Source organism: Emydura macquarii, unplaced genomic scaffold (genome assembly GCF_026122565.2).
Source record: "Emydura macquarii macquarii isolate MOO-44397 ecotype Brisbane River unplaced genomic scaffold, CSIRO-AGI_Emac_v2 contig_212, whole genome shotgun sequence".
In the NCBI taxonomy this organism is placed as follows: domain Eukaryota; kingdom Metazoa; phylum Chordata; order Testudines; family Chelidae; genus Emydura; species Emydura macquarii.
The window spans coordinates 4769797-4788453 of record NW_027130349.1 but is presented as its reverse complement, the minus strand read 5'-3'; the positions used below and the strand labels follow the sequence as shown (position 1 = coordinate 4788453).

General features: G+C 43.2%; 1 protein-coding gene across 1 annotated transcript in view; it reads right to left on the bottom strand.

Moving 5' to 3' along the window:
* NPC1 (NPC intracellular cholesterol transporter 1) overlaps positions 1-13254 on the bottom strand; it is a 50120-nt gene extending 36866 nt beyond the window's left edge. The window contains 1 exon segment of the mRNA XM_067546608.1: positions 12677-13254. Within this exon segment, the coding sequence (XP_067402709.1) occupies positions 12677-12763 (87 nt within the window). The 5' untranslated portion in view covers positions 12764-13254.
* Between the last annotated feature and the right edge of the window lie 5403 nt (positions 13255-18657).

Sequence of the window (18657 nt, the reverse complement as noted above, 5' to 3'; positions counted from 1 at the left end):
CCCATTGACATAGCTACTGCCTCTCGGGTAGTGGATTAACTAAACCAATGGGAGAGGTCTCTCCCATTGGCTTAGAGCATCTTCATTAAAGTGCTGCAGCTGCGCCTATGTAGCGCTTTAAGTATAGACATGCCCTGAGACGTGAGAGGATTTATGATTCTTAGAAAAATGACCCAAGTGAGGGAGACTTCTCTCTTTTCTGTGAGTCCAAAGCATTTTCTTTCCAGTCACCCAGCATTTTACCAGATAAAGAGGAAGCGGAAGCAGAAACATCACCCCCTAGGTAGAACAGACAACAGGACCACTTTTAGCCGACGAGGAGTCCGAAATTTCTGACCCAGGTATCTGGGATCGGAGGAGAGGTACGTAGATCTCTCCATACGCAATATTTTTAAATGAGACTCCCTAACTCTTTGGGTTCGCTTAGAAAATGATTTACAGATGGCCCATCTCTCTAATGTGCTCCTCTTCCAGACCCGATAAACAACAAGTATGCCCATCATTTAGAGGCACTACAGCCTCAAGTGAAAGGTGATTTTTGACGCCTGGAGATTTGTGTTCAGTCATAAGTGACCGATCCTAGTACCAGTGATAACTCATAGGCAAACACAGCAGCAATTTTCTTACAAAAAGGGGAGAAAGAAAACACCAGCAAATTACTAACCCTAAACCTAATCGCTAATTAACTACCCACCAAGTACTTATTTACATAGTAAACAGGCAGTGTACAAAGAGGCTGATAGAACTGAGGGGTGGTTGGAGACAAAAGGACACTCGGGGTTAAGGGCTTGTCTTCACTGGTGTTTATGCCAGCAAAACCTGTGTCACTTGGGGTGTGAAAAAACACCCCGGTGGGACTCCCGCTGACATAATAAAACTACCTAAATGAGGGGTTTTAGCTATGTCAGCAGGAGAGCTCTCCTGCTGACATAGCACTATCAACACTAGTGCTTATGGCAGCAAAACTTATGTTGCTCAGCAGGGTAGGTTTTTTCATACCACTGAGCAACAAAAGTTTTGCCAACAGAAGCGCCAGTGTAGACAAGCTCTAAGGCATAACCCCAACAGACACTACTTATCAAAATAACCTGGACTCGAGTGCATTGGGGACATGCACACCAACAGTAGAATATATACATGGACAAGCACTCTAAGAAGAAAAAAATGTTACCTGTTTACCAGAACTGGTTAAAAAGGTTCTTGCCTCCTGATCTGGAGACAGAGACTTTAGTCTGTCCACACAAAAAGATTGCACAGATTTAATTAATATCAGTTTTTAACTAGATTTAGTTAAACTGATGTGAATTCCTGTGGGGATATTCTTAAACTGATTTAAACTTGGCTTATACTAGTATTAACTTTAGCTAAATTGATACATCCAGGTTTTAAGTCAATTTAAGAATGTCCCTGTAGGAATTCATATTAGTTTAACTAAATCTATTTAAAAAAACAAGTATTCATACACAAATTGCACAGCTTTAATTTAGAATGGCTGTTCCTCTACTAACAGGTGGAAAAAAAAAGTCTGCTCTACCCACATAAAACAAAACAAAAAGGCCCAAACCCTAACACATTCTTCCCGGAGAAGTCACACAGAAGTCTCAAGAAGAGTGTCAATGTAAATCAATTTTTGATTAAACCAAAAAGATGGTTCTGAGGAATCAAGCTTTTCAATAACTTTTATAATATGAAGTACAGCTACGAGTTTACTGATTTTCACAAACTAGCTTTCAAAATAAAAAACTCAAATTGTTTAGGCCTCAAATTAATTTTATGTATTATACATTTAGAGGAAACAATCACACACAAGATCAGCATTTCTTGATTAATTTTATGCTTTTTAAAAAAAGAGAATTCCTTTTCCTTCCCTGCACTCCCCAGCTACATAGCTCTTATTTTATTCTTGAATTATACTATGTATTTTGACTTAAAAAAAAAAAAAAAAAAAAAAAAAAAAAAGGTGGCATGTACCCTCCTCCATGCTTCCCTTTTTTCCTTTTCAAGGACTGAACTAGAACTGTGCCACTTACTAAAAATACAATACTATTTTTTGCAAAAGTACTGACAATATCCTGGAGAAATATCAGCTAGTGCCTACTTTAACTTTCAATAATGTAAACAAAATACGGTATTCTTCCTCTCTCTCGCTCCAAAACTACTTTTACTGGAGGGGAAAAACAAAAAACAAAAACCCAAAACCTGTTTTACTTCATATCACTTTCACTACTTGCCTCATCATAGTCAATTTGTCCTGTTTGTGTAGGTCTTTCACACAGCAACAAAGAACTTAAGATAACTGTGGCTGTAAAACCTCAAAAATTGTCAGGCAGTCACACGCAGCACCTGAAACTACTTTTAACTCATTTGTTTACGTTTTTTTAGATTTCAAATTGACAGTGTCCCTGGCACATCCGCAATTGGGCCTGGAGGATGTAATTCCCAGCTCAGGTAGACAGACGTGTGCTAGTTTTGCTTGTGACACTGCAGCCACGCTGCTAATTTTAGCATGCCAGCTCAAGCAGAGCTAGCCTGTGTCTATGTGATCTGGGAATTACACTCCCAAAATACAGGATAGACATAGCAGAGACTCTATAGGGCTAGCCACCCAAGTACATCTTGGGATTGTACTCTGGTGGCTAGACCAGGCCACCATCTGTACTACCAAGGCCACACTATTTCTAGCACATTGCTCAAGCAGAGCTAGTATGCGTGTCTCTACCTGACCTTGGAATTACACCCCCCCCCCCGGGACAGCACAGATGTAGCCTTGTATGGTAATTATATAAATGCACGGATGCCAGAATATAACCAGCTGTGCAGAACTGACTTCACCATGCAATAAAGAAATATTCTTCGCAGTGGTGTTTTAAAGAAGAAATAGTGTTGCCATCACCTTTAATTGTGTCCTCCTGGTTCTCAGCCTTGACATTTGTATGACATTCACCACCACTTGTTCCACATTACTAATACTGTGGTAGTCATTGGGACAGATTTTCTAAGCTGTGTCAGAATGGAGGTTGGATGCTGTGAGAAGTATCTGTGGTTCCCCCACTCCACTATCATTGTTAATTGGATGGGGAGCCAAACAAAACTCTGATCTCTTTCTCCCATCCAAATATCAGTTTTTTAATTCCAATTCACATTTGAGAGAGCGAGAGAGAAAGGTAATATATACAAATGAAATTAAAGCCCTGCTCATTGGATTTGGGGTGGGAGTTTATTGGAACAGTTTGATCAGCTAGATCATGAACCTGGCTGCCCATCCAGATTTCAGCCTTCCGAAAGAGAGAAATTCCCACAAGCCGAAGAAACTCCTTCCTTACAAATCTTTGCATCCTTTATCTGTTGACACAAAGAAAAAAGTTTCCATATGTCAAGTATTTTTTGCTGACTTCATATTCCAACATCATTACAGTTGTAAAGAACTCCTGGAAATTAGTTGTACTTCTATACAAGTACACACTGAAGAGTACTAAAAAGGGTTAAGTACAAAAGATATTTTTTCATGAATGCAAGTTAGACTTTGTGCATAAATGGTATTTAGGCAACAATTGATTGAACCAAGCATCCATGTGCATTATGCATCTTCAGCTGGAAAGTTATTTTGGTGAATTTACATACCTCAAAATATATAATTGGTCAGAAAGATCACAACAGGTGTTCTCAGATTCAAGTTTAGGGATACAGTAAAATAAAGGCAGGTCCAGACTACACAATGTGTACTCAGTGGAGAGAACAGAGATGAGATTTATGTATGATAAGAGGCCCATTCACTGCACACCAAAAGCTCCAGTTGAATGGGAACTTTAGTGAACAAGAAATGCAGGATCTGGTTCAAAGAGTTTACAGTTCAATTCTACCCACACATCATATTTTTTGCATGATGTTTCAGTCCAAGAGAACATCGACCATGGCACCAAAACAGATTTAGCAAACAAAACAGGGAAGAAAATAAATCATTTGATTGGCTTGTTAGTTTAAATACCACCAATGTGATTTTTATTATGGTATTAATTTATGCTCATTTTGGAGTCAACTGTGTTACTGAAAGAATCTCAATTTTCAGAACAATGCTACAAGTAACAAGTTTTACATATATGCAGAACTTAATACATAGAATTAGGAATCAAATACAGAAATGGTAGAACACATTGACTACAGTACTTTCATTTTTTCTAGTCAGTAAAGGCACTTTTATCTATCATGTAAACAGTGAAGTAGAGTGTTGCTGGAGTCGCGTTGGTCTCAGGACATGAGACATACAAAGTAGATAAGATAATATCTTCTATTGCACCAACATCTGCTGGTAGAAGGGACAAGCTTTTGAGCTTCACAGAGCTGTTCCTCAGGTCTGGAGAAAGTAACCAGAGAGTCGTAGGCCATGTCTAGACGTACAGTGCTGCAGCCGTGTAGCTGTACCAATACAGTTGCACCACTGCAGCGTGCCTGGTGAACATGCTCTATGCCGATGGGAGACAGCTCTTCCATCAGTATAATAAAGCCACTTCTGAGAGCAGCAGAAGCTATGTTGGTGGGAGAAGCTCTCCTGCCAACACAGCACTGTGCACACAAGCACTTGTCAGTGCAACTTATGTTGCTCACGGGAGTGGTTTATTCACATTTCTGAGCAACGCAAGTTATGCCTACATAGGCTGTAGTGTAGATTAAGGCCTTGCCTACATTAGTACTTATGCTGGCAAAATTTTTGTTGCTCAGGGGAATTAAAAATCACCCCCCATAGCAACTTAAATTTTACCGACATAAGCTCTTGCGTGTACAGCGCTCTGTTGCTGGGAGAGCTTCTCCCACCGACAAAAAAACACCTAAATGAGCAGTGGTAGCTATCATTTCGGCAGGAGAGCTCTCTCCCATCAACACAATGCGGCTACACAAGCGCTCTTATAGCTGTACCAATACAGGTGTGCGGCTATAAATTTTAGGAGTAGACTAGCCCATAGTCTTAGCTAGTTACTTTCTCCAGATCTGAGGAAGAGCTCTGAAGATCAATACAGCTCATCCCTTCTACCCACAGAAGTTGATCCAATAAAATATTACTTTACCTACCTTGTCTCTCTTAAAATACTGGGGGTCACTCCTAAAGAATCAAGCACAATTACACAAAGATTCAAAAAACCCAGTAACTATTTTCATGACAGAGTAAATAGCCTGAATGTTTGAGTGGAATACAGGCTATGGGCACGTCTACACCTAAAACACTACAGCGGCGCAACTGCACCATTGCAGCTTTAGCACTTCAGTGTAGGCACTATCTACTCCAATGGAAGGGAGTCTCCCATCAGTGTAGGTAATCCACCTCCCCAAGAGGTAGTAGCTAGGTCAACAGAAGAATTCTTCCATCAACCTAGCACTCAATTTTTCACATCCTTGAGAGATATAGCTACACAAAAATAAATCTAGCGTAGACCAGGCCTGTGTGTACCCTTGAAACACTATAGCCGCACAACTGTAGTTCTTCAGCCTAGACACCTAATACAGAGATGGGAAGGATTCTCCCATTGCTATAGGTAATCCACCTCCCGGACAGGTGGTAGCTAGGTGGACGGAAGAATTCTTCCATCCACCTAGCTTTGTCTACCCCAGGGATTAGGTCGGCTTAACTACATCTCTATGTGGTGTGGATTTTTCACATCCCTCAGAGATGTATCTAATTTTCAGTGTAGGCCAGCCTTTGGAGTGGGTATATTATACTACAGCCTGCATTAGTGAGATCCTAACCAATGAAACTAGAAGGAAAAAGCTTCTATCCTTTTCTACTCTTATCAGTTCATGCGTTCACTTACCCTCAGATAGTCTTGCAAATTTATTGTAAAAATCTCAAATCTCTTTGAAGTTAATAGCATTAAGACACTTAAAATTTTCAATCATTAACAAATGACTAGCAAACTGATCAGATGAGTATTCCATCTAGCTACAATTATGGTAAAAAGGGCTCATCTCCTCCCCACCCTCAATCAATGTTCAGGGGATTTACACAAGTAACTATTTCATTCCTATTGATAAGATGTTGCAGGGAATTTTTTCTCAACTAAGTTCCCCATATGTCAATGGAGGCTGACTCTTAAGTTACAAAAAAAAAAAAAAAAAAAAAAGATAAAATACCTTACTCTTATCTCTATTACTGGTATAGAAACTAAAGCTCTTATTTAATCCTCTGACATTAGTAGGATTTCTGTATGTGTATAGCAAGGGACACGCAGTTTTAAAAAAATAGAATGTAATTAAAATAAATAAATACAATAAAGTTGTCAAACTCAGGTATAGTACCTGAAACTACTTGCAACTTATTTGACACTGACCATATTTCACACTGACAGTATACCTTTAACCCTGGAAAAGTCACTTATCCAATTAACTAAAAGGAGGATTTAAGTGAGCAGAATGCTCTGAAATTAACCAAGATTAGCCAGAGTTCTACTGGAATTACTTTTAAAAAGAGTGCCATAGGGCTGTCGTAACACCACATGGCCAGGACTTCACTTTGATATCTAATCTGAGATAAAACGTCCATAAGCAGAATCTAGTTTTACACCATGCTGTGGGGCCTCAGTTTGATACCAATTCAGAGAAAAGGGTATCACCTGCTACATCACTACTTCCTTCAGCTGTTTTGGCTGAGAGAGCTGACTGAGTCATAGTTCAAACAAAAATCCATTTAATGAATCAGCAACACAACATTGTTATAATCATTGATTTTACTACTTTTTGGCCCTATACTGTCTATTCCTACACTGTGTATAGTTACCACAAACAATGGATTAATATTTAACTCGTGTTGACCTAAACATATTTTTCTTCCTACTAATCCAAGATAAAATGCTAAAAATTCACCACTTGCAAGGAAACTGGCAATAATATACACTATCCAGGATCCCAAAACAACCCCTAGTCCCACCCCACCCCCAACATAAAGTCAGCATTTCTCCCATGAACTAAATGGGAGTCCTATACATCAAACTCAGAGACCAACATCTTTAATGTTGCCAAGGCTGTCTGAGACAACACCACAAAACTGATGGATCCCTGAACTTCAAGGCAAACACAGAGAACAATGATTGTGTTGTATGGGTAACAATGAGGAATTATTTGTCATCCTGCACAAAACACCAGATGATCAACAAAGATGGTATTCAGCTTTCCTTATCTTTCATTTCTAATCTAAAATGTTTGAAAGGAATTCAGTGAGAAAGATTACAGCAGCACCATTTAGACACAGCTTTGTTTCTTTCCTTCTGCACTACCTTCCCTCCAAACTGGACCTCACCTCCTGTAAAGCAAAATCAATACCTTCTGCTGGAATTTCTAATTACACTTCCCCTACCCACAAATATTCATATGTGCCCCAGAAAAGAGGAATGTCTTTTTCAAGGTAACAGTATATTTATTCACTGGGAATTAGTTCCTTATTAATTGGTCAAGTTTCCCAATGCAGACCACAAAGCTGGAAATTTCTGCCAAGTGTAACTGATAAGCATAAACATCATGGCCTTTCAGGGTCAAATAATAAAGCAGACAAAGTTGTAACTAAGGTTCGGTTAAGAAGACTTTTTTAAAGTAACTTAGGAGGGCTAGCAGATGCACTGGGTTACTGTTGGATCTGGGTTTCTATCTGACTTGGTCAGAAATAAAAATGACGTTAGCAGTGGAAATGCTGCATGCATATCAAGGGCAGTAAATGGCCCCTAACTACGATCACAAACGTGCCAAGCAATTCAGTACTAGTGGCAGTCTCTGTTCAGATATCCTGCATTTGAGTAGTGGGGCTGTTGTACATCAGGAATGAAGAACGTTGTCAGGAGATAAGATTGCAGGCAGTAGCCATATCTATCAGGTATTCACTTTCCCAAACACAATTTATACAACATTTCTTGCCTTGTAAAAAAAGCCTTCTCCCCACCTTCCACCCAAACACTGCAAAAACCCAAATCCAAACCTTAATATACAGAAATAGTCATCTGTTTTTACTGTTTTGTTCTGGAAACTTGTGTCTCTTCAGTTACTCCCTTCATTTTTACCCCGATTTTGAACAATATGTTTTGGCAAACTTTAGGAGTTACTTTCCCATTTATATAGATCTTTTCATCCAAGAATCTCAAATAATTTTACAAAGATGGGTAAGTAATGTCTCTATTTTACAGATGGAGAAACTGAGGTACACAGGTTAAGAGACTTGTCCAAGGTAACAAAGCAGGTCTGTGGCTGAGCAGGAACTTGGGAACAGGTCTCTTGATCCAGTTTTGTGACATAAATCACTAAGCCAATGGATCCTAAGGTTACAGAAATGTTAACTAAATAATTGTGTAGGGAAGAAAGGAATTCAAACCATCGTATTCAAAGAGCTAAATGTTTATTCTGACTGCTTCCTTTTCACACTTCCATGTAAGTAAAAACTACGTGTCATTAACACAGAAAGAACTGTCACCTTCCTCAACATCCAGTTCCTGAAATGAACAAAGTTTATATCTTCTAGGGATGTAAATTTTGATTTAAAAAAGGTACCTGCTTAAACTATCAAAATTATCTCAGTTAACCGTTTAACTCAGTGGTTCCCAATCCATGGCCCATGGGTCCCCTCCTACTAGCTGCAGAAGGGAGCAGCTGCCCAAGTACCCATCCAGAGCACGTTGCTGGTACAGGTTCCATGCTTCAGCAAAGGGGATGGCAGATCAGTGCTCCCCTCGGCTGTAGCAGGGAACACGGCAAAGAGCTCTGCCTGGATACCTGCAGAAGCCAGAGGGAGGTGAGCACTGATCTCCCATCCTCCTGGTTGCAGAAGGGAGCCACTGCCTAGGGACCCAGGTGGAGCGCATGGTTTCCCTGCTGCAGCCAGGGGGACAGGGAGATCCTCCTTGTTGAACTCCTTCTCTCTGGCTTGTGTGTGTGTGGTGGGGGGGCGAGAGAGAGGGGGGAGAGAACGGGGGCTGCTGGCGGAGACTGGTGGCCCTTCAGGGTTGTAAAAATGATATTTGTGACCCTCGAGCCAAAAAGGTTGGGAACCACTGGTTTAACAGATATACATTTGTTTGTCCCCCCCGCCTCCCAGTGCGCTCCCCTCAACCCCTGGGTAGCACCCACAGCTCTGCAGGGGACCCCCTTTCTCAGACCCGTGGTACCCAGTGTTCCACAGTGGAGCACTCCGCAGCACCTGCACCAGGGTCTTGGCTTCCCAGGCAGCAGCAGCGTGGCCCGCTCTGCATGCCCTCCCCTCCTCCCCGATGGCTCTGGATGTAGGGCAGCGGCTCAGAGTAGTGCTGCTTGCCCTGCAGGTGTGAGCGGCTGAGGGTAAGTGCATGTGGGGTCCTCCAAGGACTCTGGGAAAGCTGCCATCCTGGAGCAGGGAGGCGCTTCTTACATGCCTGGAGGAGATTCTGTGGCGGAGGCCAACTGCACACACTGGTGAGTAAATCCCTAGGGCTGGCAACGCATGTGTACTAACAAGAATGCCCAATAGTGGAGGCCAGGCAAAGTGGGTGCACAGGTGGCTCTGGGAGGTGGGTGCTAGACAAAGCAAAGGAGAGGGGGGAGCTGTAGAGAAAGGCACGTGTGCAGGCTGAGGCAGGGAGCCCATCCTGCACCACCAGCAACACAGCCGAGCTGAGTGGTCTGGGCCGACGCCAGGCCCACTGCAGCGTCCTCCTCCCCTCCACTCTGTGGCTGCAACCAGCCAGGCCTGGCGGGTGTAGGACTCAGGCAGAGACGGACCCCTACCAGGTCACAGGCCCTCTTGCAGCCTTGCGGGCCACACATGTGTAAGTGACATACAGGAACGGGAAGGCCTGCGCAGGGCTGTGCCCACCCCAGCTGCTCACTGCAGCCCAGCAGGCTTCCTCTTGGCATGTAGCTCTCTCCTCCCGCACTCAGCCACTGCTCCGATATCCCGAGAACCCACGCCACCACCTTCCTCCCCCTGGCAGGTCCAGGTGTGGGGCAGCAGCCACGAAAGCAAGTCCCTGGCGTTCCACAGCAGGGCACTCTGCAGGGCCTTGGCCTTTCCAGGCAGCAGCACCACTGCCTCCACCATGGCCCAAGAGCCCATGCTGCTGCACCCCTCTCTAGCGGGTCCGAGACTGGGCATGGGGCAGTAGCCACGAGAGTAGGCACCTGCGTGCACCCTGCCCAGCTGCACAAGGGACCCCCGTCTCAGACCTGGGTCCGTGAACTGGGTCCCTGGTGTTCCATTATGGGGCGCTCCGCAGCACCTGCACCAGGGCCTGCACCATGTAGACTAAGAGTCCCTGCCGCTGGCTAATCGATAAGTATTAGTCTTGATGGTAAGGCTAATACTTATCAGTTAAGAGTTTAATATTTTACATCCCTAATATCTTCATATACAGATCACAACTAAAAGTGGCTGCGATCTGCTAAAAGGAAGGCAAATAAGATCCTTTATTACAAAACCAAAGGAAAGCATACAATGTTAATCAACAACCTTGACCATAGATCACATCTATCCATCTGGGTTGTTCACTCTTTCCTAAACAAATTTTTACACCACTGTATGCAGCAAATATTGAGTGAAAGGCCTGCAATAAACATTATTATCTTGAGCTGTGCAAGGCTTGAAAAAAGTACTCCTAATCCCTACTAGCCAACTAAGACCAAGTTTACACTACAGATGTATACCGGTACAACTACATCTCTCAGGGGTGTGTGAAAAACCCATACTTCTGAGTGACACAGTTATACCGATCTAAGCCTTGGCATAGACAGCGCTATGTCAACAGGAGGGCTTCTCCCCTCAACATAGTTATCACCTCCCATGGAAGTGGATTAACTACACCAATGGGAGTCTCCCATTGTCGGCATAGGAGCATCTTCAGTTAAGCGCTATAATGGTGTAGCTACAGCATTTTAAGAGTAGACCTACCCTAAGTTAGGTCAGAAGTGAAATCAGACATAATGAATCTTAGATTACAGAAGACATTAAAACATGTTGTCTTGCATTGTTTAAAGCTTAATCTTAAAGCATTTGTGCTGTGTTTCCTGGAGATCTCTAACCTACATTTGTACCAGGACATATTACAAGATGTGAATGATCGTATCTTTTTTGGTTATAAAACATGAAAGAGCCCTTAAGTGTAAAACAATATATTTTTATATATCTTTTAAGCAGAGATATTATTCTGAAATTAATTATGTTTTACCCCTTCGAAGATTCTAACAATCAAGAGATTGTTCAGTTTAAGAAGTTCACACTGGACCACAATATAGAAGTTTTACAACAGAATTATACTTTTGACAATTCATTTGACCAACATTAAGAGATAGACAGATATAAACAAACACACACATATAAAGAGAGAAAAGATGGTCCAGTAACTCGGGCAGTAGCCTAGGACCTAGAAGATGTGCCTTCAATACCCTAATCAACCACATATTTCCTGTGTGACCTTGAGCAAGTCACTTAGGGAACTGAGACACAGACAGGCTATCTGTAAAAACAAGGATACTTTCCTATCTAACAGGGGTGTTGAAGATATATACATTAAAAGTTTGTGAAGCACTTGTGAAGAAATCTACTAATGAATTACTGATGTAATACTTAGTATTACATACTAAGCCCAGATGTCTAGTTGGAAGTGATGGGATGTTGACAGTAAGTTACTAAATCTGCAATAGAAGATATTTACATGGTTCACAACAAAACTGTAAACTCAGGCCTTGATCTTGCAAATATTTACCATGTGATTATCTTTATGACAACTCACAGGTATAAAGTGTTTGCAGAACCAGGGCCCAATGCATTAAAGCAGCAGCATAGCCCAATTAAATCAATGGGACTAATCCTAGGGCATAAAATGTTTGCAGGGTATGTTTGGAGCATAGCTAGTTTCAGCACACTCCAAGTATGGAGTCAACTTCTCCTGTTGTGTGAGACTTCCACGCAGCAACAAGTAAGAGAAACTCTTAGCAAGGAAAGAAAAATGTGACTATAAAAAACCCACAAAAATGAGCAGGGGAACAGAGGTATCAATGTAGTACCTAAATCTGTTAATATTCTAATTTGACACTGCCTTTTAAATCAAACGGGTTTCTACAAAAGGCACAGTAATCCCATTAGGAGTCACATCTGTGTTTGCAGACATGCAGATTTTTGTGGGGCTGGGGGAAGAAAAGAAATAGGGTGCTCCAAGAAGAGCCCAGAGGGAAGTCATCAGTTCTCTCTCAAGTGAAGCAGCGCGTGTCTCCCGCCTGAGGGGAGCCCCATTCCATGAACGCGTGGCCCCAGCACCTGCACCACCCCTCTGAGGAGACGGCTGCCAAGGACGGGCGTTTCCCAAAAACCGCGTGAGTGTCGGCTGGGCAGGGAGCAGCACGTGCAGGGAGCCCAAACCGCAGCAGTCAGCAGCAGCAGCAGCCAGGCTCGGCCGGGTCACACGATGAAGGGGGAAGAAGGAGCTAACGCAAGCAGGGGCACGACAGCCGGCAGCTCCCAGCTTCACCACCTCACCTTGCCCATGTCCAACCCGGGGCAGTCCCTAGCCCCTGGCTGCCCTCACAGGAGGAGGAGCTGGTAGCATGGTGGAGACGGAGACGCCACAGCAGGGGACGGGCTGAGACCTAAGGGAGAGGGGAGCCCCTGCCGCGCCGCCCGTCCTCCCAGCAGCCAGGGAGTCGCCCCAGGAGAACGGCGAGACCCCGGCCGCCCCTCGCTCACCTGCGCCGGCAGCAGCAGCAGCAGCAGCCAGGCGAGCAGGCCCAGGCTGCAGAGGCCCCGCCTGGGGCCGCGCGGTTCGCTCCTCATGCCGGGGCCGCGGTGTCTCTGCCGGAGGTGGGGGAAGAAAGAGAGACCGCGGCGTGCGTCTGCGCTGCCTGCAGCTCCCGGCGGGCCAGCGGCAGCGTGAGGGAGGGGAAGCGCCCGGCCAGCAGCTCCTCCCCGTGCAGGGCGGTGCAGGGCTCTGCGAGTGGCTGCAGGAGACGGCGGCGGCGGCAGCGGCTCCGCTTCTACCCGCCCCCGCTGCAGCCCCGCCCAGCAGCGCTGCGCCGCCCCCAGGTTTTCGGCTCCGCCTCTCCCCTCCCTGCGCTCTGGGGAGGTGCCGGAGCCGTCACGCCACCGCCCGGCGCGGCCTCTCCCTGCCCGGCTGGTATGTCACCCCACCTAGGCGCTGCTGGTTCGGGCCAGCCCCATGGGATCCTCCCGCGCAGGGCTCGCGTCAGTCCCTCCAGGGCGCGAGGTCTTGGGCCTGCTGGGCGCGTTCGCTGCAGCGGGCCCTGGCCCTGAACGGTGGCAGCTCAGGCTTGTTCCAGCGAGTCCCCTACACGGCCCGCCAGGAGCAGAGCCTTTTGGGGCAGCAGATGAGAGCGTTTATTAGGCATCTGGGTCAGAACTGCGGACCCAAACATGGAACAAAACACAGCAAAACACTTCCACCAGACTCATTTTGCAATCCAAAATGCATACTAGGCACTTTCCCAGAGTACACGTCTTGTCCCACGTGTTTTATGACTTTTTTCTAGTAGAGGCATGTCCTGAAAAGAGCAGCAAACCTACAGGAAAACAGCCTGAGTTTAGAGATGGCCAGCACTACACTCGCTTTTAATTGAGGAGGATTACTTCAGACTCCATCTGCTCACTAGTAACCAACCTTTCAAGACTTAAGAGCTCTTTTTACTTTGACTGAGTCTATGCTCTACCCTGTGTATAATTTGTATATTGGTTTGCTAAAATTGTAAAGTGATATGGGACCCTTCAGGATGAAAAAATCTGTATAAATTATATTATTAGGTGTCTAGCTACAGCATTTATTCTACAAACCTGCAAATTAGTATAAATTATATACTGTACATTACATGGGTGAAACAGGGTCCTGTGCAAACTGCTGACGTCAGCTGGCCTGATCCATGTTGTAATCGCTGATATGGGAAGGAGTATCCAATCTGCTAATCTGTTTGTAATCTGACTCTAAGGAAACAGGCTGACCAAACAGAGTGAGACACAGACACTCAAGAGTCCATGGTTCATGTAGAAACCTGCTATCTTGTGCAAACATTTAGTAGATACACTACAACAAAATGTACCAAAAGCTTGGCAACCTAACTAGCCATCACCATCTGTTGGTGAAAAGGTGAATTGCTGTTTATAAATGCAAAAAGCACAAGCCCCCCTTTTATCAACAGTATTACTGGTCCAGAGAAGACACTTGTGAGCAATGAGGAGGTAGGACTGTGGTCCAGTCCCCACTGTATGCAGACATGGCTATGCTGAGAGGAAAATTGGCTATCCTTGTTCAATAGTTGTAACAAGTGCCACCATGCAGCATGCTCATTCCAGAGCCCAGGCAGTATTATATTTTGAAAAGACATAATGTATCTAGGTGCTACTTGATAGGTGTATATCCTTCCCTTCCCTAGTGTGGCTTGGCCTAGGCAGACTCATAACTGAGTCCATAGTTCCCACAGAAACTCAAAATGATTCCCTGAAGTTTCAAAAGTGAAATCAGCTCAAGAAGATCTGCACGCACAGCTGGAAAGACTGTACATAATCATTTCACACAGATGTGTATAACAAAGTCAGTTACGTTGCTGGTTTTCCAGTGATTTATTATTAATATTATCATTTGTGATTTGTATTGCAAAAGCACCCAATGACCCCATAGGAAATGGGGACTACAGTGTGCTGGGCAACCTTGGCTTTATACAGATAGTAAGGCATGTTCTTTCCCTGGCAATCTTACAATCTAATTACAGACAAGATGAAACAAGTGAGTTAGTAGGTTTCATCTAAGGTCACGCCCACCCACCCACCTCCTACTATAGTAAATCCAAACAGGTATAGCATGTTCTAAGGCTGATTTTCACATTAAACTAGAAAAATGCCAGTACCGAAGAAAATTGGGGTTTGCTAGTTGGTTCTGCACACATTCATTTTGTAGCCTGGTCTGTGTTAATCTTCTTCAGCTGTATGGAAGGGTTGCACCTTTTATTACCCTTTCCTCAGTGTACTTAATGCTTTGGTCAAATGCTGTTAGGTGAGTTTCCAGCTGGAAGCAACAAACCATATAGAAGAGGCTGAGAAAACCTGTTATTAGCTTGATGCTGCTGGCAATCACTTGGTTGCAAAAGAAGGCATAAGATCCTCAAAGATATATAAGCACCTAAATACCACTGAGGAGCTAGGCCAAATGCATGTAGGCATTGCCTCTTGGGCAGTACACAATCTTCACCTCCCTAGTCTGCTTTATCCTATGCAGAAATGTATACACCATCTGCCCAGTGCTGGTTGATCTAATGCTAACACTGTCTTTGATCACCATATCTGTCTTTTCACATTTCTGTGGCTATCTCACCCACCTGTACCACCCCTGTTTACTCATCTAGCAATTGCAGGCCCTGTTGTAATTTTTAATCTCTGGGTCTGTCATTGAGGTCACTGAAACGTGTTCAACTGTAGTAAATCGGGTGGGAACCATTCTTTAGTGACTAAAACATGGGCCTTGGAGTCAGAAGATATAGATTCTCTTCCAGCTCTGCTATAAACTTGCTGTGTGATCTAGGCAAGTCACAACCTCTCTTCCACAATTTCTCCATCTGTAAAATGAGGCGAGTTTCCTTTTTCATAGTGATGTCATTTGGCTTACTGTCTATAAAACTCTGGGAGATTCTCAGAAGGAAAGCATCATAGAAATGCAATGTTGTGGAAATAGTAATATAGTTTTTCACACCCTCATCAGAGTTCGACTGAGGGAATTATGCACTTCTGCTGCCCATATTGTACAAATTCTGTGGATAAAGAACTTCAGCCTGCAGTGCTGTCAAACAGACACTGTTCACAAGCAACTGACATTTTCCAGGAAATTCAAACAGCCCTTGCCAATCCCTGTGAATGGCTAACAACTCCATGCTTCCCTTCAGTTTGCTCCCAGTCTGTGGCAGCAGGATGAAAAAGATGTGCTTTGACAAAGAGGTGTTTTCCCTGCTCTTTCTTGATCTAGCAGCTCATGGTTTTTATATACATTTCATTGGGGAGTTAGTCTTTTTAATTCTTTAGATTTGCAAATCAGAAACTGCTATTGATTCAATAGATTTTAAGGCCAGAAGAGATCATTGTGATCATATAATCTGACCTCAAGCCATAGAATGTCACCAAATGATTCCTGCAGCAAGCCCATCATTTCTAGTTGAGCTAGATCATATCTTTTAGAAAGAAATCCTATCTTAATTTCAAGACTTCAAGCGATGAAGAATCTACCACATCCCTAGGTAAGTTAGTCTAATGGTTAATTACACCTTGTTTCTAGTTTGAATGTGTCTGGCTTCAGTTTCCAGCCATTGGATTTTGTTATGCCTGTCTGCTAGATTAAAGAGCCCTCTACAATCAGAAATCTGCTTCCTGTATAGGTACTTATAAACCATGATTAAGTCACTTAGCTTTTTCTTGGATAAACTAAATAGATTGGGCTTCTTAAGTCTTCTTTGTTGCACTGCCCCTGTAGAATGATTTGACAAGGATGCATGCAATTTCTAGAAAATGCAATTCATCCCAATAGAAAACTGATGTGACAGGACAAAAACCCTGGGGCATCACACAGAAGGGCAATTTAAATGGTCTTTTTTAAGGGTCAAAATCCATTGTGTACAATAGGATGCATAGCAATAGCGTGTAGGCATTGTTTTGAATTGAAATGGGGTGGGATCAGTGCAAAGCTTTGTTTCATTTTTTAAAAAAAGAGTAGCAGAACCACTAAGATGTTTATATGACTTACTGAGTAGCAGTGTGAGCTTATTCACATCTAGGAAAGTGGAAGTCTTCCAATGGTCTTTAGATCAGGCCCTTGTTCTGTCATGCTGAATTTAATTTGCATGCTCTTCTGGGCAGAAACATTGCCTTTACTTGTTTTGTGGGGTGCCTACTCATCTCTAGATGCTTGAAAAATAATGAAGGTACAATGAACTGGCTGGAACAGAATGGTGCTAAGAAAAATAGGAACTAGAAAATCACTCACTATATTCTATAACAGTTTAAGCTTATTCATATTCAAACTGTACACTGCCATTACACATGGAAACAAATTCACAGGACAACAGTAAATAACACCTGAAATTTAAAAACAGTAAAAAGAAGCTGAGAAGCATAGTCATTTTAATTTGATAGATGGCATGGAAAAGTGTTTTTTAACAAAGTAATATACCTAGTGTAGAATCTTAACATTTAATTGAATAACATAAATGTACACAGGTTTTATAAAATGTACAACACTGTAGGTTAAAGAGAAGAATGGAATTCAGACAAGTATGAAAATTATAACAAAACTCTCTGGACCAAATGCGGAGCTGCTATCAGAAGGTACAGCTCCATTTCGCCCTATGTGTGCACACTTTAATACTGCACTGCTGAAAACCAGAACCTTGTACACAGTCTTTGGGGTCGTTCATGTGTATATATATGTAAATATAGTATCAATGCCTAATGTAGTGCAACACTACAGCTAAACAAGGATTCCAATAAATATTTTAAAGCTATTCCTTTCCCATGTTAATTTTAAGTATAATGCTAATGCTAATGGACATATTTTTGTGCAGTTTATTATTTTCTTGTGCAGCCCAGTTGAATTTAATCTGACCTCACTGAATCTGGCCTAATTAGGGTTATTTATCTCTTGATCCATATAAGAGAATTTATATATTGGTAAATCAGCTGTGCACACATCAAAAGACCCTGATGCCTGGGAATCATATCTGTGACTTATTCTTTTTTTTAATTGAAACATCATGGCCCAGTTGTTTAAGACCTTTTATTTTGAATAAATTTTGTGTGGGCTGAATCATGTGTTACTATTATAGTTGTTGCTTTTTAAAGGGGAAATGAAACATGATATTAAATGGACAATTTAATGAAAATGCAAGTGCCCCAATATTCATTATGGTGGGATGAGTAAAGAAAGCTGGATTATTCTTCAAATTAAGCCCTGACTCTGAGGCTAATTATCACTGTAGTTAATAAAGTGCATTTACTATGTCCTGCAGCTATACCACCTTGTGCTCTGCTCCTGTCAGCTCTCATAAGTTAAACAGGGATGAGCAGGGCCAATACTTGGATAGGTAACCTCCAAGGTGACCTAGATGCTGCAAGAAGTGGACATTACATTACTAGGGAGCATAGTGGTGGGCTTAAATTTATGTGGTCACAGAGAGCTCTATGCGTCCATGGGCTCTGATGGCAGTACCAAGACTCATTCAATCCCCTTTAGCCCTTCCTCCATGCTCACCCTCCTTTCCTTCTGACATAATGGTCTAATATTAGTGCTGAAAGGGGGTGGTGCTAGAGATCTTTTCCTCCTCTTTTAATCATTGTGCTTGAGGCCTGCTTTCTGGCTTGCACATACTCTGACAGACTGTGCACTCACTCATAGCTGAGGGGAGGTCATAAGAGTGGGGAGCCTGAAAAGGTCACAGGTAGAGAGGGGTACTGGAGGGGGCCCCAAGAATCTTACTTTGTATAGTGGCCAAACTAAGGACACCGTGCTACTGGAGATGCTATCTTTTGGGTGAAATGTAAAACCAAGGTCCCAAGCACTTGTGGTTATGAGAGACCCCATGGCATTTTTTATGAGAGTAAGGTGTCCCTGAAGTCCTGGCCAAAGTCTGATTCACTTGCCTACCCTCATTCCCACTGCTATTCCACCTGGGTACAGTATACCT